A 25,129-nucleotide genomic window follows, 5' to 3' on the forward strand; every position below is an offset into this window, starting at 1 on the left:
ACCAAATTTTACCCGCCCTCTGAAAAAAGTTGAAATGGCATCCCTGGACAAATATAGAAACATTGCGTCTCAGATCTGTTTACATTTGGGTATTAATGTATAACATGTAGTTAGTAATTCAATATTCATATTCATTATTAAATTTCGAAATAAAAAAATTTAAAAACCTTATAAACAAACTTGGGTAGAGGAGGGAGAGGAGATTAACTAAAATATTGTATGTACTGTCATTGTGGCCGTCGACACCAACAATATTACTTACAATATTTTCCATGTCCAGTTCCTAAATAGCCACCACAGGCTACTATATGGAAACTGGATATGGAAAATATTGTTAGTGATATTGTTGGTGTCGACGGCCCCATTAAAAATCAACATGTATGCAAAATTTCAAGAATATTAAGTCAGTGTAATTGGATCAAAAATTTATTGTAAAAATCCATCGTTGTCTACATAATAGTCAAATTATTAAACAAATAAAACAAAACAAACAGAAATTTTTAAACATCGTTTTAGTAAAAAGTTTTTTTACTAAGGTAACTAAAAATCCATATAAAATATACATATGTACGTATGTAGGTGATTCAAATGTAATATTATGGTAAGCATTACTCAAATTATTGTGTAGTAAAGTAATAGTTTAAAAAGTATTTCAAATACTTAATTTTATAAAGATATGAAATAACGTTTGTACTTAATTAATTAGCCAATATCAAATGTCTTTTGCTCGATTTACATCTATAATATCCTCCAAATAATCACCCTCAAAACACGTTTGTGTTTCAATTGTACTGCACGATAGTAATACATCACTCTTTCTGCTTAAAAATTGCGAATTTTCAAAAGAAAACTGAGTTTGAGTCTCTGCCGATGTCGATGCACATAATGATAACTTTGAATTGTCGTTTAAATTCCTAGAGCAAACGTAAGTGGGTTTTGAGATATCATTTTGGGCACTTTCCAACAAACTAACATCTTGAATAATTTTATGATTCAATGAATCTTCAAACTTGGGCGAATCCAAAAAACAGAAACATGTTTGAGTTTCTTTGAAACAGAAATGTGCTGAAGTACCTTCAAAAAATGGAGAACTCTTATCCATTTCGTATACATAATTTGATGTCGCGAAATCGAGACTGTTTTGATCCTGTGCTATATCATCTGTTGTTTGCGTTTCTGTCGATATCAGCATAGAACCATGTGACTTATTTTCTGCACAAGTCAGTTCATCGGGTTCTAATATACTATCAGCGTAATTTAAAGGCCAAGTTGTTTGAGTCTGAATATCTGATAAGCTAATAAGTTCTGAAAATATATCTTGAATATCATCGCATTTAGATGTGTTAGAATATAGTAACTCATCTAAAGCAGTTTGAGTTTCGATATCAGACGATTGAGTTATAGTGTCTTCATAGTCAAATTGACAATTGAAATCCGTACTGTTACAGGTAAAAGTATTTGAGCTATCATCGGTAATTTTACAATCTATCTTGGATTCATTGTTCAAATCATCATTCATAATAGCATCAAGGGTTTCACTGTGAGATTTAAGAATAATTGGAAATTTTCTTTTTTCTGCCTCAATACAACCGAATCTACGCAATTTCACTTCATTTTTACTGCTCTTTGAAATTTTAATATGGTTTTGATTGTTTTCTGTATATAATTCATTAGATTCAACGTTGAAATCTGAATTAATATCATTAGAACTCTCACAAACTTTGTTTACATTACATTCGTTCCTTTTCCTATGAATATTTTTAATACTACAATGCCTTTGAATATTCCTGAATCTCCTTTTATTTTTCATAATAGTTAAATCCAGTTGGCGCAACATCATTTGTTTATGTTTTTGCTTTTTAAGATGAACAGACTGTGTCATCGCATCGACATGTTTAATTTTATTCTTTGTTTTTGAAGGATTCCACATTTGATTAAAAGTTTGAGTTTCGACACTGGATTTATTAACTGATGAAATTTTAGATTTTTTACGTAATTTTAAAGCTGTTTGTGTGCATGTGTCTTTGTGTTCTACACGTTTAGTCATTGGTTCAATCGCATTTGTAGATTTCGAGTCAAAGCAATGTGGTTGGAATAATTGTTTTTCTTCGGGTAATGTAATCCAATTTCCATCATTGCTTGAACACGATGATATATTTTCTGAAATATAAAATTTTAATTTAATATCAACATTCATTTCATTATTAAAATAAAATGTATTCATTTAAATGCTTACCATTTACTGTGCTGACGTTGGAAAAATTATTCTTATTGAATAAATTAATTGGAACTAATACATAAGAAGGATTCTTTTCCGCCAACACGAGTGATATGTTGAGTTTATCACCTTCATTTTGCTCTACTACATTAACATATTGAATAGTGTGAATCTCATTATTTAGTTGATCAATACAATCTGAAAATAAAAAAAAATACTTTGTTGGCATAAATAAAGAAATCCATTATATATATAGCCAGCGGTATGGCCGGATTCGATCCCATGAGTTGAGCTTAATTGAAAAGAATTTAATCCGAGTATATTATCTGTACTGCTAGTCAGACTTGGATATTTGTGACTCCAAGTCGATCGTTTCCTATCAAAGTTTGCCAATTTATCTGATTTCATTGTTGAAACGGTTCATCGATTAAATTGGCTAAAAACCATTCCACCCACTATGTCACCACTATTTGAATATGATTTATGTACAAGTTTAAATTCAACGATGTCTCGTTAATTTCGAATTTTTTTTTGTGTGTCGTAATTAAGCGACTTATGTATGTAATAAAAATGCTGCATTGTTTGTAATTGGCCAGGAAGGCACATTGGGGTTAACCTGTTAGGCCTTCCTGGTATATATGTATGTATGTAAAATAAATAAATAAATATATATCATAAAATATTTACCTAAATTTTTATATGATTGTTCCTTTATATTGTCATTTTTACAATCGATAAAAGTCACATAATTATGTTCTAATTTAATATTGTTATAAAGTTCAACAAGTTTGCTTTCTTCAATATTTACTTCAATTTCTTTATTAGTTAATGAATTGTTTTCGAAATTTTTATGTCCAAATTCTTTATTTTCGATTAAAGATTCCTCATTTATTACATGAGTAGTTGAAATATCATTCAAAACATTCAAAATTTTCTTTGTACATTCCACGTCACTTGGGGTACTTCTATAAATGACATCTGGTATTTCACATTGAATAATACTATCTTGGCTTTCTCTAACATTGCGTATTATTTTTATATTATTCGACCGGTCAACAGAATTTTTTTCTTTTCTGGCATGTAGACCGCTTTGTTTCGTATTTTTATTTTGCATATAGGCCTGGTGTATATTAGGATGTTTTCTCATCAAATGTACCAATAAGGATTCATTAGAATTATATTCCCACCCACAGGCACCACAAGAAAATTTGACACCACAATTTTGAATGTGTCTTTTGTAAGTAGAAGCGAGTGAAGTTTTCAATCCGCATTTATCACAAGAATAATTCTTCAAGGCGTGCACTTTCATAAAGTGTTGCTTCAATAACCGTTTTTCATTGAAAGATTTTCCATTGCTAAAAGAAATATTATAAACGCAATCATCCCGGGGACAAAAATATCTGGCAGATTTGGTTTTGGGTTCGAATTGGCCAATCTTATGATGTTTCACCAAATGCATTTGTAAATTAGAAAGTTTTTTGAAAGCACTGCCACAACCTGGTTCACTACACAAGTTTTCAGTTACAATTTGTGATAATTCACTCTCTGTAGGACAAATGCTCAACATTTGTTTTAAGTCCATTTTTACTGTCTCCATTCTATTTGACACTTCGATTTTAATAACAGCTGATTATTAAAAAAAACCCTCGGGCCCTAATTTCCTTAATTCTGACCATATACTGTCGATTTCATTTTCAAATATACATATATGTATGTACATAAATATAAATTGCTAGTGGTTTAACCCGGCTTCGCTCCGTATTTGTAATATAAACCGTTTAAACATGGCTAATCTAATAGTAAACTTTATTTATTTTTTTAATAAATTTATTTGAATCGAAAAAAAATAATATTTAACGACGCCAGGTTTTTTTTATATACATAAAGGGGAATCGAAACAGAAATTGGAATCAAAAACGGAATCGAAATCGAAAACTGAACCGAAATCGATATCAATATCGTCGTCATAGAAAATTTGATTTTTTCGATAACGTCACGGATTCTACGTATCAAAACTTACATATGTACATACATTCAAAGTCTCTTTCAAAATTATAAATTAGATAAATAAATATAAATCACGCACAATAGGTGTGGGAAACAGTACAGTCGTTGACCATGCAATAGTAGCTGGCCATTTGAATTGAAATAATACATTGGCACCAGTGGTGGCTCGTCTATATGGGCTGCGGGGCTACAGCCCTCCCAGTATAGTACAAATGCATGCTATTTTTGCCGTCCATGTGGGCTGCAGGGCTGCAGACCTCCTAGTATAGTACATATGCATGCTATTTTTGTCTGCATTTGATCACCGGTATGGTCAACGAGCTCATACAACCCGATTAGCCTCTGCAGCCCCCCCCCTCTATGAATTCTCACGAGCCGCCACTGATTGGCACTAACTTATACTAAATTAATTTTGTGTTATCAGTTAGTAGTGAACAGAAGAACCATCGAGAGCACAAAAAAACCTTTGCAATAATAGGTTCCTATTTTGCATTAAAAATTCAAGTAACCAGCTGGCCATCGATCCAGTGAATCATTTTACCTAAGGCAATAAATTTATGATCATATTTTCCATTGTGACTCCTTTTATATAAACTTATTATTATATCATATTCTAAAATAATGTTTTTCATCTCAAAATTTTATTCCCTCTTCCCTCCCCTCCTCTAATGTTATGTTCAGCAATCGTCGTACGTAGACCAAAAACTGATGTAAACAAATCGATTGTCAACAATCCGTTTTTGTGGTAATCGTTTCAATAGTGTTCCCTAATGAATAAGTAAAAGAACTAGTAAACTAGAGACGATGAATGAGAATATACACTTTGAAGACTTAAAAATGAATGGTAAATGCAGAGCATGCCTATCGACTACGGAAAATCTATATTCCATTTTCGAAGAAGCCATGAACTCTATCATTACAGTGCGAGACATGATAATGAACATAGCAACCGTCACAGTAATTTTCGATACCTTTATGTCTATTTGTATTCTGTATAGTAAATTTGATTAATACTCAATTGATTTTAAAATTACATTTTTAGATTTCCAAAGAAGATGGCTTTACACATTACATATGCCCTAAATGTTTATCGGATGTCATCACCGCATATGGTTTTAAAACAAAATGCGAAGAATCTGATAAAATACTACGATTTCAAAAAAACGTATATATAAAATTCTCAACTATGCTATTTTCACTTGCATACACAAACTCATGCTTTTGTAATACATATGTTTAAAATTCAATTTTGTTTGTAGACTATAAATACCACCTTTAAAATGGAAGAAAAACGGATAAAATCTGAAAATTATCCTTTCTTTTATGGAGATGATGAAAAAAACATTGAATTTGACTCTGAAGATAACATGCCTTTAAGTAATCATATTGGAGTTGAAAAAGTTGAAGAATTTACCTCTAAAACTTCTGCAAATGATGGGACATTAAATGATTTGAAAAAGAAAATTAAAAAACGCTCCAAAAAACATGAGAAACGAAAAAAAGACAGGCTTTCAACTGAAAACAGTTTTAAAAAATTGTACATTTATTTTTTAAATATTAACATACATACATTAAATTTACATAATAAAATATATAAAAATCATAAATCAAACGTTAATTTGATATTTTTTTATAGATTTGAATGTATCAATTGCCATGCAATTTTTAAAAGTGGAAACACATTGGAGAAGCATTATTTAAAAGTACATCAAAATTTTTCATCTTATATAACGGATGATAAAAATTTTACTGATTTAAATAATATAGAAAATTCTAAAGTTCAAATGGCTAATCAAATTTATGACTCAAATAAATCTCTATTCCAATGTTCAATTTGCCAATATAGTTGTAAAACGTTAACCGAGTTCAAAAAACATAACAGATGTCATACAGAATACAAACCCATATTTTGTGATGAATGCAATTATCGGTAAATTTTAATATAATTAGTAAACATTGCTTTGATCTTTAATATGCCCAATAATGTATTAAAATCCATTATTAAGATGTTCTGCTGTGGAATCACTTGTTAAACACAAAAGAAAACATTCAGGAGAGAAACCATTCGCTTGTGAATTTTGCCCATACCGTGCAACCACTTCATATGCACTTAAGATTCATTCAGCAACACATAAAGATGTCCGCCCATTTAGTTGTAATATGTGTGAATACACTTGCAAATATCCTGCAAAGTACTTAAATATTATATAATATGATTTTTCACAGTTCTAATTTATTACACGTAATTTATTTTAATTAAACTAAAATACAAATTATAGTTTGGTACATCACATAGCTCGCAAACATCATGAGAAACGAGATCATGCGTGTGAAGTATGCGGCAAAAGATTTTATAACGCATCACATCGAAACGTTCATATGCGGGTACACACCGGTGAAAAACCATATGCTTGCGATAAGTGTGGTTTGGCCTTTTCACAAGTAATTTATTAAGTGATTTTTATTATACATATAATATAATGTTTATATGTACATAATATCATTATTTATGTTTACAGAAATCAAATTTGGAAAAGCATGTCAATGTTTTACATAGTGATAGTCCAAGAATATTCTCATGTTCCATTTGCGAATTTGCAGCAAAGAGCAAATATACATTACAAAACCATGAAAAGAAGCATTCTGGAGAAAAACCTGTAAAATGTGATATGTGTAATTATTCTTGCATCTCAAACAGCGTCCTCAAAATACATAAGTAAATTTAAATTTAAATTTGTGTATTAAAATAGAACTGGTGTATCATCAACAGGGTGGGTCCCATAAAGTTCCCCCCCTCCATAAATAATTTTTATAACACAAAATTTCGCCCATATGAAAACTTTCATATTTAATTTTAATGAATTATATTAAATAAATAATGTTAAGCTATAAGCTACATATATCAACTTTGTTCAATATACCAGATTGAAATGACAATTAATTTTTTATAGTTCATAAAGTATGGGCTTAACTAAAATCTACTATTCTTATATTTTCATAAATTGAAAGTCCTATAAAATAGCTTAGAGCCCTGGTGCAGTTACACCACTTTGCACAATTGATGATACGCTTCTGAAAATCAGAAAGTCTAAACAATTTTTAATTCATTATTCTAATATTTTAGAAAAAGACATATTGGTGATGCAAATTATGTTTGTGATATCTGTGATTATAAATGCTATTCAAATTTCCGTTTAAAAGCACACAAAAGGAAACATACTGGTGAACGACCATATCCATGCGATCTGTGTGATTACAGGTTTAATTTTTTTAATAATACAAAATAGATAAAAAAATATTTAATTATTAATTTAAATTATAATTTTCAGAGCGAAAACAGATTCTGGTTTACGGAACCACAAAGTTTCTCATGCTAATGAACAAAAATACTCATGTACAAATTGTCTATTTAAAACAAATTATCGTTCAAATTTAACAAAACATGAACTAAAATTTTGCGGCAGAATATCAAAAAATTTAATAAATGCGAAAAAAATATAAGTTTCAATCAAAAATTGTTTTAAATTTTCACACTATATATGTATGTATGTATGTACCTATTCAATTATAATCAGATAATAAATATACAATTGGTTACATCAAAATAACATTTTAGAAGTGCCTTATTCTTTGCCATTTTCAATTGTTTGATACTATCCTGGTTTATAGAAAATGGTGTAGCAATATTAAATTTAAAAAAATTGAAATATGATATACATAAGTGTATTGTTACAGCGTTTTCTTATAATTCAAGCAACAGCTTATTCTATATACTCATCGTATTGCTGCAATAGTTTCTTAAGAATCAAAATTTTCTGTTAGAATATAACCAAATAGCATAACACGATACTACAAATACAATTTTTTGCTGAATTTAAATGGCTTGGGATCGAGTTTGTCAATTTTGGCAAAGATGTTATTTATTTTTTTGTTTTGGAAAGTTTTATAGAACGTAGGTAAGTGCGTAATGAAATTAAACAAAGTAAAAAAACATTTTATATCGAGAAAAAAAAATTTAAGACACATCTAGTGGACGTCATGGACGAATAGTTGATTATTTTGGGCCACCGGCGAAAATACAGTTTGAAGTGACATCGGCATGTCTATTTGGTGAATTGGTATCCGATCGTCTCGAAATAGCTTCTTGAACTGCACGATTCTTCATCCAAACGGTTATTAGGAGTAACAAACGGTTTGTTTACGTTTCATTATTATTGTATTATCATTTCTGGTATTAGTAAAGTTGTTTCCATCTTGAAAAGCGACATTCGACGAAAACATAACACTGAAAAATACATTTAAATATAATCAATTCGTGAATTAATTTTCTCAAACTGCAATAAGAATTATCATGATCTGTAAAGATTTTTTTCGGGAAAATATTTCGATTGTCAAATTTTCACCTATTCGACATTTGTCGTAACGTTCATTTTGATGGCCATCTATGTGATTTTTTTTATTTTTCCAATAAATTTTTATTCGTTTTACACATTTATTTAGATGACTATCATATATATAATATCGCTATTCTGTTTGTCTGTCTGTCTGTGTGAGAGAGATAATGCTCGCCGTACTATAATAGTCGTTTCGATCCGACATATGTACATATGTACGTCACAGCTAAACCACTGCCAAAACGTATATACAATACAATAACAAAAGAAAAAAAACTTCCATATATACTATTTGCTACTAATGTTTCCTCTTGGCAGAAAATTTACCGCAATATATTGAAAATTTATTTGTTAACTAATTTTTCTATTGGTGTTTTATATTGTTTACATGTAGGTAAGTGGGTAGTTTTTACCTTTTTTTCATATTAAACAATTAAATATAAATATATTTCTAAGGTATTTGAAAAAAAATCGACAGCGGCGGATCGAACCGACACATTTCTTTTATTTTTTTTTATTCAATAACCATTGATGTATAATACACATAGATGGGCCCTGACGTGTGATTTTGGTCGGAGATCTTGTCTTCACTAACTGAGGGGTGCGGGGGGCTTAACTAGCGGGGAAGTTGGGAAAAAAAATGTTTTTTTCCCTACGACGCAGCGGTACCTACCTACCTACCGAGAGAAACTGTGCATGCGCCATGTATTTTGCATGCGCCAAAAGGGAGACCAGTATAAGACGTGAGGGCGGATCTAGTGTATTATACATCAATGTTAATAACTTAATATGCCAACACCCATGCGATAATAATGTCATCGGGTACAACACTAGTTCAATACAGGAATACAATCGGAATACACTAGGAATACAATCGGATCAATTTACTTATAAAAATATATCCCATGTTGTTTATTGTGTGTTTTTGAATGTATTGTGCAATTTTCACCGATGCTTGCCCATCTTGCGAGTAATATAAACAAACAGAGAAGTTTTTATCGGACATACGTCGAGCACCAAGCGTTAAATACGACTGATGCTAAAATTATTTAGATCTGTTCGTGGACAGAATGTCACTTAACAACAAAAGAACACCTAAAGCCACTTCTTTTAATATTACATTTCTCTGTCTTAACGTGACATTTAGCTAGTACGAAACGTGATGTCGCATAATTGACTTTGTAGCATGAAGCGCGAGCCTAATTACTAAACAAGTACCCTTTTCTTCCATCAATATACTTTTATTTATGAACACAGCGGGTTTCCGAAGGTTTCCAGAAACCCATTGATAAAAATCCGAAGAATGTCTTGATGAAAATATTCTTCAGTGGCGCTTTTTTTTAAATTTTATTATGATATATATTTTTTATTATATTATATACTGCTCCTCCGCAAATATATAATATATTTGCACAAAAATTATATTATATTTTTGGAGGTAAACGGATTGTTTCGATAATCGCGAATACGAAATATCTGGCACTCAAGTTCTCGTTACATGGTATGATAGTTCGCGTTTGTAGCTCTCGATGGATGGAATTTTCGGGTGCCAGATGTTCCGTGAACTAGATCTTAGTGACGATCGCTTTGAGCGGAAAATCACCGAACCATTTTTGGAAACCCTTTGCTCCGAAATTGGGGTGACAGCACTGCAAACGGTAAACTGGTTACTTGTCAAATGTGAATTGCTAACAGGATAGCCGCTTACATGAAAATCGCTCGCGCGGATCTCCAGTCGCACGAAAATCGGTCGCACAGGAAAGTTGGTCGCAAGAAAACTGCTTGTATAATTGGTCGCAAATACTTTTCTTTTACGAGATTTTTAAAAAATCTCGTAAAAAAAAGTATTCTGCCCGTACTTGCAGGTTGCCTGCTGCTGCCGATACGTACCGATTAGGTATAAGCAGGCCTTTAACGGTGCATTTAAAAAAAAATAACTTTGCTCCTTAGTAATAAAAAAAATACGCATTTCTGTTAAATAAAATGTCACATTGAGCAGTATTTTATTTGTAGTATAAAGATTCTTTACTACATTATTTTATTATTTTTTAGTATGAGCAGATAAAAAACAGGAAATGCTAAATGAAAAAAATGGTGCTTGGTCATTATAATGCTCAAGAAACGTGGCAACGTCGCGAAAGTGAATATATGCGAGATGCGCATATGTATAGGATGCGTTAGTGCGCATTTCATTAATTTTAGATTGCTTTATATTTTTATGTTGTAAAATCAACTTATCAAATGCCCGGATTTATTATTTATATATGTAATAAAATGCTGACTTAATTGAAACAATGATTTATAGTTTTTCAAATAATCGGTGATTATTTCATACAAAGCAATCTCGCGCACGTCACTAAAATTTCGATCACGGAACATCTGGCGCCCGAAAATTCCATCCATCGAGATTTACCTACGTGAAATATCATACTAACGAAAATTCGAGTGCCAGACAAACCGTATTCGCGATTTTCGTAGCAAAGATTCTCGTTTGCGCAATCGCAATGTGCGAAATAATACATTTATCAAAAATCTAACGTTCATTTGCCGGAACACATTAAATGGATTATTAGTCACATTGCGGTGGTCCCACATACAATTTTTTGCCATGAAAATCTCGAAAACGCAATATTTGGCACTCAAGTTCTCGTTAGTATGATGGACTTTTCGGCTGCCAGATGTTCCGTTATAGAGATTTTAGTGACTTTTGGCGCCCGAAAATTCCATCCATCGAGATTTACCTACGTGAAATATCATACTAACGAAAATTCGAGTGCCAGACAAACCGTATTCGCGATTTTCGTAGCAAAGATTCTCGTTTGCGCAATCGCAATGTGCGAAATAATACATTTATCAAAAATCTAACGTTCATTTGCCGGAACACATTAAATGGATTATTAGTCACATTGCGGTGGTCCCACATACAATTTTTTGCCATGAAAATCTCGAAAACGCAATATTTGGCACTCAAGTTCTCGTTAGTATGATGGACTTTTCGGCTGCCAGATGTTCCGTTATAGAGATTTTAGTGACTTTTGGACGAATGCTTTGGGACCAGTAATCACCAAACCCAAATAGCAATACCTGTTGGCTAGAATTGTCTATCTAGAGAAATGTAATATTAATAGAAGTGGCTTTAGGTGTTCTTTTGTTGTCAAGTGACATTCTGTCCACGGACAGATCTAAATAATTTTAGCATCAGTCATATTTGACGCTTGGTGCTCGACGTATGTCCGATAAAAACTTATCTGTTTGTTTATTTTACTCGCAAGATGGGCAAGCACCGGTAAAAATTGCACAATACATTCAAAAACACACAATAAACAACATGGGATACATTTTTATAGGTAAATTTATCCGATTGTATTCCGTGCGAGACGTACCGCGTAAAATTGACAACAATTATTTATTCGTAAGGGCCCCTCTATTCTTATTACCTTATTACATCTATATGTGTCTATGGCGTCGTCCACACACACGGTATCTACACCCGATATTTACGAAATTTTCCATAAACAGTTCCTAAATAGCAACCACAGGTTGCAATATGGGAGCTGGATATGGAAAATTTCGTAAATATCGGGTGTAGATACCGTGTGTGTGTGGACGACGCCATTCAAGATCGTATCAACCTTGTGGCGATACCAACCAAAAAGTAATATTGTATGTACATTCGTCACAATGAAACTTTTACCATTTTACATTAAAGATCTGTTCATACCTATCCAGCACGACCCGAACAGTATTCTTTAGTACATAATATATGGACGCGCATGAATGCGTAAATGCGCATGCGCTAATGGAGTATGAATACGTCCATATAATGTACCAAAGAATACTATCCGCACTTGCAGGACACCTGCAGGATACAGGTCGTGCTGGATAGGTATGAATAGACCTTAATATTGACCATTTATTATTAGTATAGTCACAGTGATATCCATTGTTCCATTGTTGTAAATCCTTTGTAAAAAAGGTTCGGCAAACCTTTAACAATGCATTTACAACCTTTGAACAATACGCGGCACCTTCTGGGTCCGGTGACTATTTATTATAAATACTGACCCTTTATTATTTATACTGAATGATGGATACGGACCGCTCAATATAAATGCCGACCTTTCATATTTAAATACTGACAAAAATACATTAAAAAACTTTAAATTGCCCCATTATATATTTAGTCTTGAACGAACACGTCGAAACTTGCTCGCTGAACACGTAGACAAAAGTGCCTGTTCGTCACTCTTTACGTTCGTCACCGACCGATTTTAACATTGCGATAAGACAAAGTTTTGAAAAGGGCTCATCTATGGCGTGGTTTCGAAATCACGAAAAGGAATGATAGAAAAGGTAAAGTAAGGTGAGGTAAAAGGGAAAAGGTTGAAAGTGCGCGAATATTGCGTCGTGTGGCCGATGGCGGCAATCGCGCGCCACAAATAGCAGCTGTCATTCGGCCACCGAACTGCCGGTTGGAAACTGCCACTTGCCAATTGCGAACGACCAGTTGTAACTTGTGCTTGTAGTCATGGCCAAAGTGCACATCACCAACGTGGTGGTGCTGGACAACCCGAGCCCCTTCCTCAACCCGTTCCAGTTCGAGCTGACGTTCGAGTGCATCGAAGAGCTCAAGGAGGACCTCGAGTGGAAGATGATCTACGTGGGCTCGGCTGAGACGGAGGAGCACGACCAGGTCCTCGACACCATCTACGTGGGGCCGATCCCCGAGGGACGGCACATGTTCGTCTTCCAGGCCCCCCCGCCGGACGTGTCTCGCATCCCCGAAGGAGACGCCCTCGGAGTCACCGTTGTCCTGCTCACGTGCGCCTACAGAGGCCAGGAGTTCGTCCGGGTCGGATATTTCATCAATAATGAGTACGCCGATACCGAACCCGAGCTCCGAGAGAACCCACCTACCAAACCCCACTTTGATAAGGTATACATTCATATATTTTCAATTACTTTGTTCTTAATGATATACATCAATGCACTAACTAATACGTCACATTTATAATTGAAAATGTGACGGTTTATATTCAATTCATTTTTTTTATAATTTATTTAAATAATGTATCATAAGTTGATTTATTAGCATTAAACAAAATACTTTCATATATTTGAAACAAAATGATCAACTTGGAAATACGGTTTATTATTGGAAAGTATCAGTTCAATAAATGACCTTAAGAGGGCTGGACAGCAGCGCCTTGTCCATACAAACGTACTATACTTCTCCCTTCCTCAATTATGGCACTAGAGAAATTATTTTTTAATATGCTATGGATATCCACCATTGGGGTGCATCTATCGTTTTATTTTTTTGATTAATTATTTTTTATGTGAGCTAGGAGCCGCCAAACATCTATAAAATCGCCATTTTTTTACACCCACGAAACGAGTCCAGCGTGCTTATATAAAGGTCGATTTAAAAAAAAATACGCCGATAGATGCACAGAAAGTATCTTTCTCATACCGATGATGAAATTTTTTTAAAAATTGGTCCAGTTTTGGAGGAGAAAATAGTAGAATACGAAACCTCGATTTTGTCAAATTAAAATTCGTTTTATCTGGTTGAAGCGCAACTGTCGCATTCACTCAATAAATATATTGATATATATTGTCGCATTCACTCAATATATACATACACTCAATATATATATCGAAGAAAGGAAAGGTAACAAAATTAAGGTTTCGGGTGTACAGCCCTCTTAAGTCATTGATCATCGTCATTGTTTAATGAGAATAATTTGTCATTTTTCAAAATATGTATTTAAAAAATATCCAACTGTTTATTCACACACATGTTTATACATATATAATTTCAATATTTATATTGAAAAATGCAGATTTTTTCCATAGATTAATTTTATTACGTCTTTGTATCTCACTCAATCAGTTTTAGCAGAGATAGTATGTGAACTGGTTAAAGTTTAAAGCATGAATTAAGCTTGATTTCAAAACATTGTAGTATACCGTTAGAAATCTACATAAATTTAAAGAGAAAGTGCATAAAATTGTAACTTTTGCTCATTCATTCCATTATAATCACAGATAAAATGTGTAAAGCTCATTTGAAATGCTTTTAGTTAAACTTAGAAGCAAAATTTTACGTAGACAATACTTCCCTGCCTCACTCAGTTGGTGGTCTCTATGAAGCAGATTTGAATGAATCACTCAATTCATCCTTATGATTGTGTCTGCATTCTTCTGATGATGTATCCAGTTGAAGGGAGTCAAACCTATATATTTAAATAATATTGGTTCCATTCAACTCGATATTCCACGTATCTTTTTATTTTAGTGTAATTATGAATTGACTCCAATGAAATGAAACATTTTATTTTTATATGCTTAACCCTTTGAGTGCTGACGTCTTTTCTGTTGAAAGCCCGCCACGCTGAAAATTTCGCCAATATTTCCAACTAGAATTATTTAGTAATCCAATAGGAAGCAGGTATAAAAATTGTAGCTAGTCTAAACAAACCCTAGATAACTAACGCCGAGGATTTCGAGTTTTATGAAGGTGTGTTTAGACTCTCTAATATATCTTGCAACAATATAAAATAAACAAAAGAAGTCTATTAATGAATGTATTTTTCCAAAACTAGTTCCATCTTCTTTATTGTTGTTAAAATTTAATGCTCACAATCTAAATTCCAAGTCACAATTTAAAATACTCAGCAGTTAGGGATTTCCATCGGATAATTCTGCTGTGGTTATAAATTCGAGTCTTTATAAACGTTGACATCTGAATGACACGGATTACACGACCCATGTTCAATGCATTTTTTTCAATGCTACCTTTAAAGGCTTAGCATTCTTGTTTACTTTCTACTTACAAAATTTACAACGCCTATCGACGTATTGTAGGCCTATGGACTTGTAAGCAAAACGCCGATCGACATAGGTCAGCATTCAAAGGGTTAAGTTATTACTCAACCTGCACCACAATTATATACCAGATGTTTTAAACAAAGTGGAAATACAAATTACTTGACCTAAATCTTTAAAATAATTAGCAATTACGAAAAATTTCAACGAGATCTTATGTATTGTATATAGGCAGTTGGTTTATCGTATGGTTTATCAAACATACAATCAATCAAATGTGATAAAATAAACAAAGCAGTTTTAGAAAGTGCTTACGTATAACTGATTATTATTACGAAAGGTGTAAAATTAATCAACTATGTAAATAATAATTTAATATTAATTTCGTTTGTTGTTTTTTTTTTTAGGTTATTAGGAATATTTTGGGCTCTCAACCTAGAGTGACTAGATTCAAAGTGAATTGGGATGAAGCACCTTCGAATAATGCGCCTGCTCAACCACCTCCACCGCCGATATCGACGTACATGGATAACTCAAATTCTGTAGCTGCGTTGGAGTGTTGACGTTAAAATTGACCATAAATAGACTGTAAATGCATAGAGACTTCATAAATAAGAGTGATGCAGTGGGGATTCAGAAGAGTATAGTATATAGAATATTATGCCTATATATAATATAGAATATTATGTATGTATAGGCATAGTTTATATGTCAACAACCAGATGAATACCTGATAAAGTTTTTCAAGTGCTATTTTAACAATACATATATATGTACATTATAATTTTTATCTAACAACTAATGTTTTTTATAGTTTATTGATACTCGTTTTCCTCAGTTTTAAATATCGACATTGTTGCTTATTGAACTTACGCTTATATAAGTCATTTTGTTATTATTTTAGTGTATTACATTTGAAATTTTTATTTTTCATTTCACATTTCTTTAATTTTTTTTTTTTTTTCAAATATAATATGTATTTATTGTATAATATGATAACGAAGGCAGTGCAAAACTAGGAATGTCAGTTCTGAAAATATTAAAATGTAAAAGGGTCCGAAAAAGGTTAAAGAATAGAAGTGTGATATTGATGTAACGAAAAAACTTAATTTAAGTATTTTTACTCGTCAAATTATGATATCAATAGAATCACCATTCACTTTTATAAAATTCAAAATATTTTATTTTTCCTTCCTTTAAATAGAACAAAGAGTTTTATCTGTGATTCTATTGAGAAGTATGTATGTAGCATATAATAAAGTTATTTTGATATTAATAATAAAATTTCATAACACTGACCATTGTTTTATTTATTTATTCAACTTCATTTTTTTTACTTTATGTGCATACAGCGAAATGTTATAGTAATAAAATTGGCTTTAGGCATTATATTGTTGTCAAGTGACGATTGTCCACAGACAATCCTAAATAATTTTAGCATCAGTCGTATTTGATTCTTGGTGGTCGATGTTTGTCCATTAAAAACTTCTCTGGGCAAATGCATCGTTAAAAATTGCACAATACATTCAAAAACACAATAAACAACATGGGATACATTTTATAAGTAAATTGATCATTTAAGTAACATATTATTCAATTAACATCGTATATGAAAGTTTTCATGAAAGCGTCTTGGCGACAGCTAGCATACGCATACGCGTACAATATTTCGTAGTTATGGAAACGGTACGCGTGTTATTGAAACAAGAAATGTATTCGAAAGGGCGCTTCTGTTATTATAACATTTCTCTGTGTGCATATCAATAGTTGGAGTATTGTGATCTGAGAAAATTCTATATCAAGATTTTTTATTAGATTTCTTCTAATTATGTATGTACTTTTCCTACCATGTTAATCAAAGTTAATCGAAAATACATTTAAACATATTAAAATGATTATTAGATGAAACGCTCTTATAAATAGCTGATTATCGCCTATTCAAAATTTTCTTGATAATCAATGCACTCGTGGAACATAATTCCAGAAATTTCCAGACTGCCTTAATTTAATTTTCCTGTAGATATATGTATGTATTATCGACTCGATAGCTTAACAAAATTTATTTATCTTAAAATTAGAATAAATAAATATAAATTGAAAGAAAATACCCTAATTAAAGAACAAGTTTTGAATATAGGTATACCTTGACTTATGACGAAGATACGTTCTTGCCTTACGTCGGTCATAAATCGAATTTCATATGAATCGTCAAAAAAATAATAAAAATATTTCAATTCAATCGATTTCATTTATTTGAAAATGTATATATTTAATAATTCAAATGAATCTTGACTTATAACAAATAAAATTTCCTCGTCATCTATACTTATATAAGTACAATAAATTTGTTTATCTTCAAGGAGAGGTGAAGCAGTGTCAGTTTTTTTTTTTTTTTTTATACATATAGGATATATAAAAAAATATAGGTACATACGATGTCTAATTTTGATCGAACAGTGTCCTGTTTCTTCTGCAGCATTCAATATTTTCTTGAATTCGGTGGCTCACACTTGAAAATATTTCTTTATCTACATCCATTTCTTAAATTGTTTGCCTTCCTCAGGCATGATGGAACTAATTGGAAGAAAATGCCTGAGGAAGGCAAACTATAATAGCATGGTTTCATTCAAAATTTGTTCCATCATATGTTCTTCATTTCTAATCAACGTATCGAATTTTTTAATGAAGTCTTTAACAGCTTTGTATTCGTCATTTGCTGTCACCATTTTTTACATCATTGTAATTCGCCTTTTTTATAATGTTTTTTTTTTCTCCTTTACTTCATAGCTTCGGATATGCTCACTCATTTTGTTCATGTGTTTATTAGGCGCAATGGAATTTGTTTCTCAATCTTATAATCGATCCAAATCGCTTTAGTGGCTTCACGAATTCGTTCCATATCTTTTAAAATAGTTGAGATCGTTGAATGAGACAATTTTAGGTCACAAACTAAGTAAATCACCTTTTTACCACTATTTCCTTTACCAGGCATTATGGACACAATTTGTTAATTGTTAACACACCAAAAATATAAAGTATATTGTATGTACATATATTGTAATAAATCGTCTTATAAATGAAAATTCAAGATTGACAAAATATACATAGATACACATCTAAAAACAATAATGAACAAATGAATCAATTGTGCAAACGTATTATCTTCATGACTGAAAAAAAATAATGAATTAACAAAGAAAATTATGTCATATCTACTAAATCTCGAAAGTATGCGCCATTTCATACCGCCTCTGATTTAATAGTCATTTAAAAAAATAATTTTCTAAAAATCGTTGATTTCTTTGTGATAAGTACGGATCGTCTTAAGTCAAGAACTGTCTATACATATTTTGCCTGCAATATTTCCAAATATCTGATTAAAACCATATATGGTATGTACATACATATCGCTAAAGAATAGAAAAATTGCACAATTCATAAATATATTTATGTGAACTCATACTGCTACTTTAAAGAACCTTGATGTAATAGCAATCAAAAAGATGCATTGTTAAGGCAAGTACATCGTATTTTTTTTATCAATGAAATATGTTAATTCTCAATGTCCTTGTGAATAATGGCAAGTGTGACTGGAATATTAACACAATGTACAGATGTACTCAATACTTTTTTAAGTTGATATTTTACACATCTTAGTGAAAACAACTCCAGTGACAAACTGAATCAGCATTATAATTTCCATATGTTTACAAATAAGTTTGTATATAATTTTCCTACTCATGTGTCGATCAAATGCATGCTACTTTATTGATTGTGCAAATTACAAAAAATTCACAATAGGTATTAGCAATTTTTAAAACCATATGTTTGAATATTTAAATCATTATCAAACATGTGCTTAATACCAGTTTTTTTACTACAAAACTGGTTTAGATCTGATGTACATATGTATGTAGTATCGAGTAAGTCACCACATGATGTTATATATGTATAATATAAATATTAAATTAATCCAAACATGATTTCAATTGCTTAGGGAAATAACATATTTTAAATTTTATATTGAAGAAATATAATTAATTTTACCGTATGTTCAACTACTGGTGGTTGCAATTTACAGCTTGCTTATTGAATAGACCAGTAGAAGGCAGATATTCATTCACATCGCACATATTCACTGCTTTCCAATATGATATTCAAATGTATTGGAAAAACTTCAATATTCCTTTGTATTTTGCATTAGTAAGTTAAAAATAAATTATATAATTCTCTATACTAAAAAAATGTTCATACTTTAATTTCTATTAATTTATAATTATAATTAATAATTTAATATATTTTTAAGTTAAGACACATCCCTATAAAACGATTATGCCCGAATCAGATTATTTTTTTATATTCCATCTTTATTTTTATCTTATCAATTTATCAGATTTGTAATATTATAATGGTTGCTATACAGTCAAGTTGAGACTCTTGACTATATTGTAGCTTCTATAAATTTATCACTACAAATACCAGATGTGCAGTGGAAAAGTGATAAATTAAAAAAAAAAAGTGTATTATTTTTTTCCAACTATTATATCAAGTCTATTGCAAATTCTAACTCTCGCACATTTATTAAAATTTTAACTAATTTACATACATGTAAATAATATATTTCATATTTTTAATTTCAGTATCTCAGCTTTTAGTATATTTAATCATTCATTGACTGAAGGTCAGTCGTCATCATTCAATAAAGACGACCATCAGCTATCGAAAAGAATGACTTCCCAGCTGGCTTCATCTGCCGTTAGACTCGCAAGACTCAGAGCTCTTATGAAAAGCTCATCAGAACTGAAAGCATACATCATACCTACAGCAGATGCTCATCAAGTATTAAAAATGAACTGTATGTTTAAACTCTGTAACTATTTTAGCACTAATTATTTTCAAATTTTCCAGAGTGAATACATTTCCAGTTATGATTCGAAGAGGGCATTCATATCTGGTTTCACTGGATCTGCTGGCACCGTTATAGTTACCCCAGATGAAGCCCTGCTTTGGACTGATGGTCGATACTATCTTCAAGCCAGCACTCAGTTGGATAGTAATTGGCAATTAATGAAGGAATGTTAGTATATATTGTTGCATTTTATGTTAATTGAAACTTGTACATATACGTTCATTAAATATATGATTATGTGTATTTTATCTTTATAGCGCTTCCAACAACTTTGTCTAGAGATAAGTGGCTTGTTAAAAATCTTCCACCCAAATCTAATGTAGGTGCTAATCCTATGCTTTTATCTAATGCTGAATGGGAACCTTTGCAAGTATGCATAAATTAGTACAAACTGCATTCTTAATTTCATGTTTATAAGTAGGTAAGTAGTATGCTAATGATCACAAATTTATGTCTTTTAGACTGCATTGCACAAAGCTGGTCATACTCTCATTCCGGTTGAAACAGATTTGATAGATACAGTTTGGAACGAGGATGAAATTGAAAGACCAAAACAACCATCAAATAGTATATTTCCTCTGCCATTGAAATTTTCAGGTAAATCTATATCTGAAAAGTTGAACGATATTCGAGAAAAGATGGTAGAAAAGAATGCAAGCATTTTGATCATAACAGCTTTGGATAGTGTCGCATGTAAGTTTTTAATTTATTTTTTATGTAAATACATATATTTAAAAGCTTATAATTTTGTATTAATACAGTTTTAAATTTCAGATCTACTGAATTTGCGTGGTTCTGACATTCCATACAATCCTGTGTTTTACAGTTATGTTATTGTAACGCGTCAACCAGATCAAATTCATTTTGTAACAAGACCAGAGTTATTTGATCAGAGTGTAGAAGCTCACTTCGACCAAGAAGGAATAAAAGAACAATTGAAGATACATCCTTATACCGACATCCTTAACGTGGTTCAAGAAATAGTTAGTGCTCATTTGATTAAGTAAAATTAATAAAATACGAGTTTCAACAATATACATTTCAATCATATTTAATATGCAGGTTACAACATATTTGACAGCAAAAAGTGAATCAGATGAAGATACAATAGTATGGGTTTCTCATGGTTCTAGTAGAGCTATTCATTTAGCTGCCAAAGTTATCTCATCTAAAACCGATTTGGTAACTGATATTACACCAATTGATGCTATGAAAGCTGTCAAAAATGATGTTGAGACACAGGTCAATATACATTTTATTCAACAAATACCATTTGTACATATTTCGTACATGATATTTATTTTTCATTCAAACTACTTGTGTATTTTAGGGAATGATCAACTCTCATGTAAGAGATGGTGCTGCACTCGCACAATTCTTTTCGTGGTTGGAAGACGAGCTAGTTAATAAAGGTAATAAAAGCATTTCAGAAATATCAGCTGCTGACGCGCTAGAGAAATTTAGAAGGTACATATGTATATTATCATAACATATTATGAATAATTGTATAAACGTAATACTGATGATACTTTTAATTTACAGCCAACTACCACTCTATGTGGGTCTTTCGTTTAATACCATAAGCTCATCGGGTCCCAACGGTGCTGTCATCCATTACGATCCAGAACCTGAGACTAATAGAATTCTATCTGTTGATGATTTGTACTTATGTGATTCGGGAGCTCAATTTTGGTATGAACGCTCTTAAATTATATTTTCCATAAATACTGTAACAATATCACTGAGCAACAAAAAAAAATAGTGGATTGGAGATAAATCAATCTTTACTAAGTTTGACTCACTGAATTCGAATATGACAATTATTTTTGTTGGTTTGGTCTCGTTTATAAGATATGAGCGTTTAATAAATGCACAATTTTTACAGATTTTTGACTTTTGCAGTATTTAACTCAAAATCTAGTTTTTCCATGTCAAAAGTAGGTATTGGAATCAATTCATTTACCGCTCGAATCAGTATTTTTAGATTAAAAAAAATATTGAGGTAGAAAATAAACGCAGAGAAATATAAAGCTGGCCCAATAAATGTAAAATAGCACAGGAAAAAAAATCACTAGATAAATAATTATAGGTATTTTAAAGCAATAAAAAATCACAATCAATATAAAAAACATCGGACTATTGATTCAAATACTCACTTTGAGCACAACAATTCTTAATTTTGAGGTAAGACTGCAAAAACCAAAATACTGTAAAAATTGTGCATTTTTTTAAACGCTCATTTCTCATAAATGAGACCAAACCGGCAAAAATCATTAGCATATTCGAATTCAATGGATCAAAATTAGTAAAGATTGTTTAGTCTCCACACTAGTAAAGAAAAACGTTTTTTTTTTTTTTTGTTGCTCAGTGTATTTTAATTTTTATTTCATTTAAAGGGATGGCACAACAGATGTTACTCGAACCATGCATTTTGGACAACCGACTAAAGATCAAATTGAAGCTTTCACTCTTGTACTTAAAGGCCAAATCGCACTCGGTACTTCAGTCTTCCCAACTAGAATTAAAGTTAATAAACATTGAATATATAGATAAATATTTCTTTATTTAAAGAAGTGTGTTTAAAATCACTACATAATAATTTCAGGGAAACGTATTAGACACACTTGCAAGAAGGTATCTATGGCAAAAAGGAATGAATTATGCCCATGGTACTGGTCATGGAATAGGCTACTTTTTGAATGTTCATGAAGGTCCAATGGGAATTTCATGGAGGGAAATGCCCGATGATCCTGGCCTGGTATCCAATATGTTTTTGAGTAACGGTAATGATATTTCAATTAAAAATATATTAATATTGATGCATTACATAAACAAAATTAATCTTATCATGTTAATATTTAGAGCCGGGATATTACGAAAATGGAGAATATGGTATACGTATCGAAGACATAATAAGAATTGTCACACTGGTGCCACCAGGAGACATAAATACAGGTAAAATATATTAGCTATGATTAATTTTTATAGAATATGCAGATTGTATAATTATATGCATTTTTAAGATACACCGTTACCTCGCGGTCTCAGAGGAAACTTTGCTGGACAAGGGGCGCTTGGGTTTGAGACAATCACCATGTCTCCCATTCAAAGGAAAATGATCGATATCAATATGCTCACTGATGAGGAGGTATTGTGTTATAAATTTTGCAACAATATCTTATTTAAATAAATATTACCTACTTATCATATGAATGAATTCACAGATTCAATACATTGACAACTATCACAGCATGGTTTTGAAGAAAGTGAGTCCAGTTTTAGACAGTCTTCAATGGGGTTCAGCCAAATCCTGGCTTGCAGAAAATACGAAACCATTGAGAGGTTGAATTATTTATCTACAATCAGAGAAATGTTTGTTACATTTCTCAGTCTTCAATAGTCTTCTTTTAACTATCTAATATTGATATACTTCTATATACTCGTACTACATATATCAATAAAATATTTTTGTATATTTTTTACAACTTAAGCTCATTTAATGTATTTTTTTTTAACCTAAATAAATATAAGTAGTAAGTATCTTTTCATAAGCTTTTTATTATGTTTCTTATAAATATACATATGATATACTAATACCTGATAGACATATTTTTGGGGAACGTTTGACCTCATTATTTTTCTTATAGGCACTATATATTCTTATATATTTTTCTTGTAGATTTCTGAACGCAAAAAATTTGCATTATATTTGTATGTATGAATTGATGTGGTCTATTTATGTTTTATACTGTTTTCATCTCACAAGGATATATTTTGAAAATTCTATAGGGCAGATTATAAAGTTATAGAAAACAAATTGGATATATGCCTGATAGTATTGTATTATATTAATAGGGCAGTAGAAGTAGTTAAAATTGTTTATATCTTGGTCAAATCATTGACATGTCTGGTAATAAAGAGACATATTTATTTATTTAATATACTTGGGGGAGGCGGCAAAGCCGATAAGCCCAAGGGGTTTGAATAAACATATTTTACAAATTATACATATATGCAATAAAAAAATGAGAAAAATTAAAATACATTAAAAAAACAATATTAAAATAAAATAAAATAAGAGAAGAAAAAAAATATAAAATATATAAACAAAAAAGATAAAATACAGAAATATGATTATGGGAAAGAAGAATCACAAAAATCCTTTGGTTTTAAAAAAAGTATCAAGTTTATTCTTAAAAATATTAATATTAATAGAGGTTACTAAATCGTTGGGAAGACTATTTCAAACTGAAACCACTCTGTTAGAAAAGAATGTATCTCTGATCAATTTATTAGATTAATCTTTTTGGAGTCTAAGCGAGTGACCTCTGAGGTGAGTGTTAATGTTGAATGAAATAACATTAGACATATGACAATTATAGTGATTATTAAGAATTTTATAGACTTCGATTAAGTCACCTCTAGTTCTTCTCGTCTCCAATGTGAAATTAGGATGGAGTGCATTTGGGAGAATGAATGCAGTATTCAAATCTAAAATGCCATTGAGCCTGAAGAAAAAAGATCTTCGATCAATGTGTCAATGTATTTTAGTCACATCGACTTTTTTTGCCAACCTGTAAAATTGTTAGTAATTAAAATAATAGCGAGTATCAAAATACGGTTCAGTAATTATTGGTCATGAAGCGCTCGCCCAAAAATCACTAAAATCTCTATAACGGAACATCTGGCAGTCGAAAAGTCTATCATACTAACGAGAACTCGAGTGCCAAATATTCCGTATTCGCGATTTTCATGGTAAAAATTGTCTTC

General features: G+C 31.3%; 4 protein-coding genes across 6 annotated transcripts; 3 read left to right on the forward strand and 1 right to left on the reverse strand.

Moving 5' to 3' along the window:
• Window positions 1–410: 410 nt before the first annotated feature.
• On the reverse strand, window positions 411–3,866 carry Asciz (ASCIZ zinc finger protein). The gene is made up of 3 exons (XM_077446714.1): window positions 2,906–3,866; window positions 2,237–2,416; window positions 411–2,160 (listed from the first exon to the last, which is right to left on the reverse strand). Exons 1-3 carry the CDS (start codon window positions 3,813–3,815, stop codon window positions 713–715), a joined length of 2,538 nt encoding a protein of 845 aa, XP_077302840.1. The 5' UTR covers window positions 3,816–3,866; the 3' UTR covers window positions 411–712.
• Window positions 3,867–4,373: 507 nt separating this feature from the next.
• Window positions 4,374–7,907, forward strand: LOC143923163 (uncharacterized). Its single transcript, XM_077446707.1, has 9 exons — window positions 4,374–5,182; window positions 5,268–5,390; window positions 5,485–5,762; window positions 5,862–6,155; window positions 6,232–6,417; window positions 6,505–6,667; window positions 6,745–6,941; window positions 7,350–7,484; window positions 7,555–7,907. Exons 1-9 carry the CDS (start codon window positions 5,030–5,032, stop codon window positions 7,724–7,726), a joined length of 1,701 nt encoding a protein of 566 aa, XP_077302833.1. The 5' UTR covers window positions 4,374–5,029; the 3' UTR covers window positions 7,727–7,907.
• A 340-nt stretch (window positions 7,908–8,247) lies between these two features.
• ApepP (Aminopeptidase P) lies at window positions 8,248–23,913 on the forward strand. Of its 3 annotated transcripts, none has more exons than XM_077428159.1 (14): window positions 8,248–8,417; window positions 20,091–20,289; window positions 20,359–20,527; window positions 20,617–20,729; window positions 20,821–21,052; window positions 21,134–21,342; window positions 21,422–21,601; window positions 21,690–21,826; window positions 21,902–22,051; window positions 22,756–22,885; window positions 22,965–23,142; window positions 23,222–23,314; window positions 23,383–23,507; window positions 23,584–23,913. In XM_077428159.1, exons 2-14 carry the CDS (start codon window positions 20,179–20,181, stop codon window positions 23,704–23,706), a joined length of 1,950 nt encoding a protein of 649 aa, XP_077284285.1. In that variant the 5' UTR covers window positions 8,248–8,417; window positions 20,091–20,178; the 3' UTR covers window positions 23,707–23,913. The 3 variants fall into 3 exon arrangements, with proteins under 3 accessions (XP_077284285.1, XP_077284287.1, XP_077284286.1); XM_077428161.1 differs by lacking the exon at window positions 8,248–8,417 and adding an exon at window positions 12,802–12,972 and having other exon boundaries at window positions 23,584–23,906; XM_077428160.1 differs by lacking the exon at window positions 8,248–8,417 and adding an exon at window positions 19,834–19,968 and having other exon boundaries at window positions 23,584–23,906.
• On the forward strand, window positions 13,039–16,748 carry asf1 (histone chaperone asf1). The gene is made up of 2 exons (XM_077428162.1): window positions 13,039–13,555; window positions 15,858–16,748. Exons 1-2 carry the CDS (start codon window positions 13,148–13,150, stop codon window positions 16,011–16,013), a joined length of 564 nt encoding a protein of 187 aa, XP_077284288.1. The 5' UTR covers window positions 13,039–13,147; the 3' UTR covers window positions 16,014–16,748.
• Window positions 23,914–25,129: the final 1,216 nt, after the last annotated feature.

The sequence above is a fragment of the Arctopsyche grandis genome, chromosome 3 (genome assembly GCF_051622035.1).
Source record: "Arctopsyche grandis isolate Sample6627 chromosome 3, ASM5162203v2, whole genome shotgun sequence".
NCBI lineage: Eukaryota > Metazoa > Arthropoda > Insecta > Trichoptera > Hydropsychidae > Arctopsyche > Arctopsyche grandis.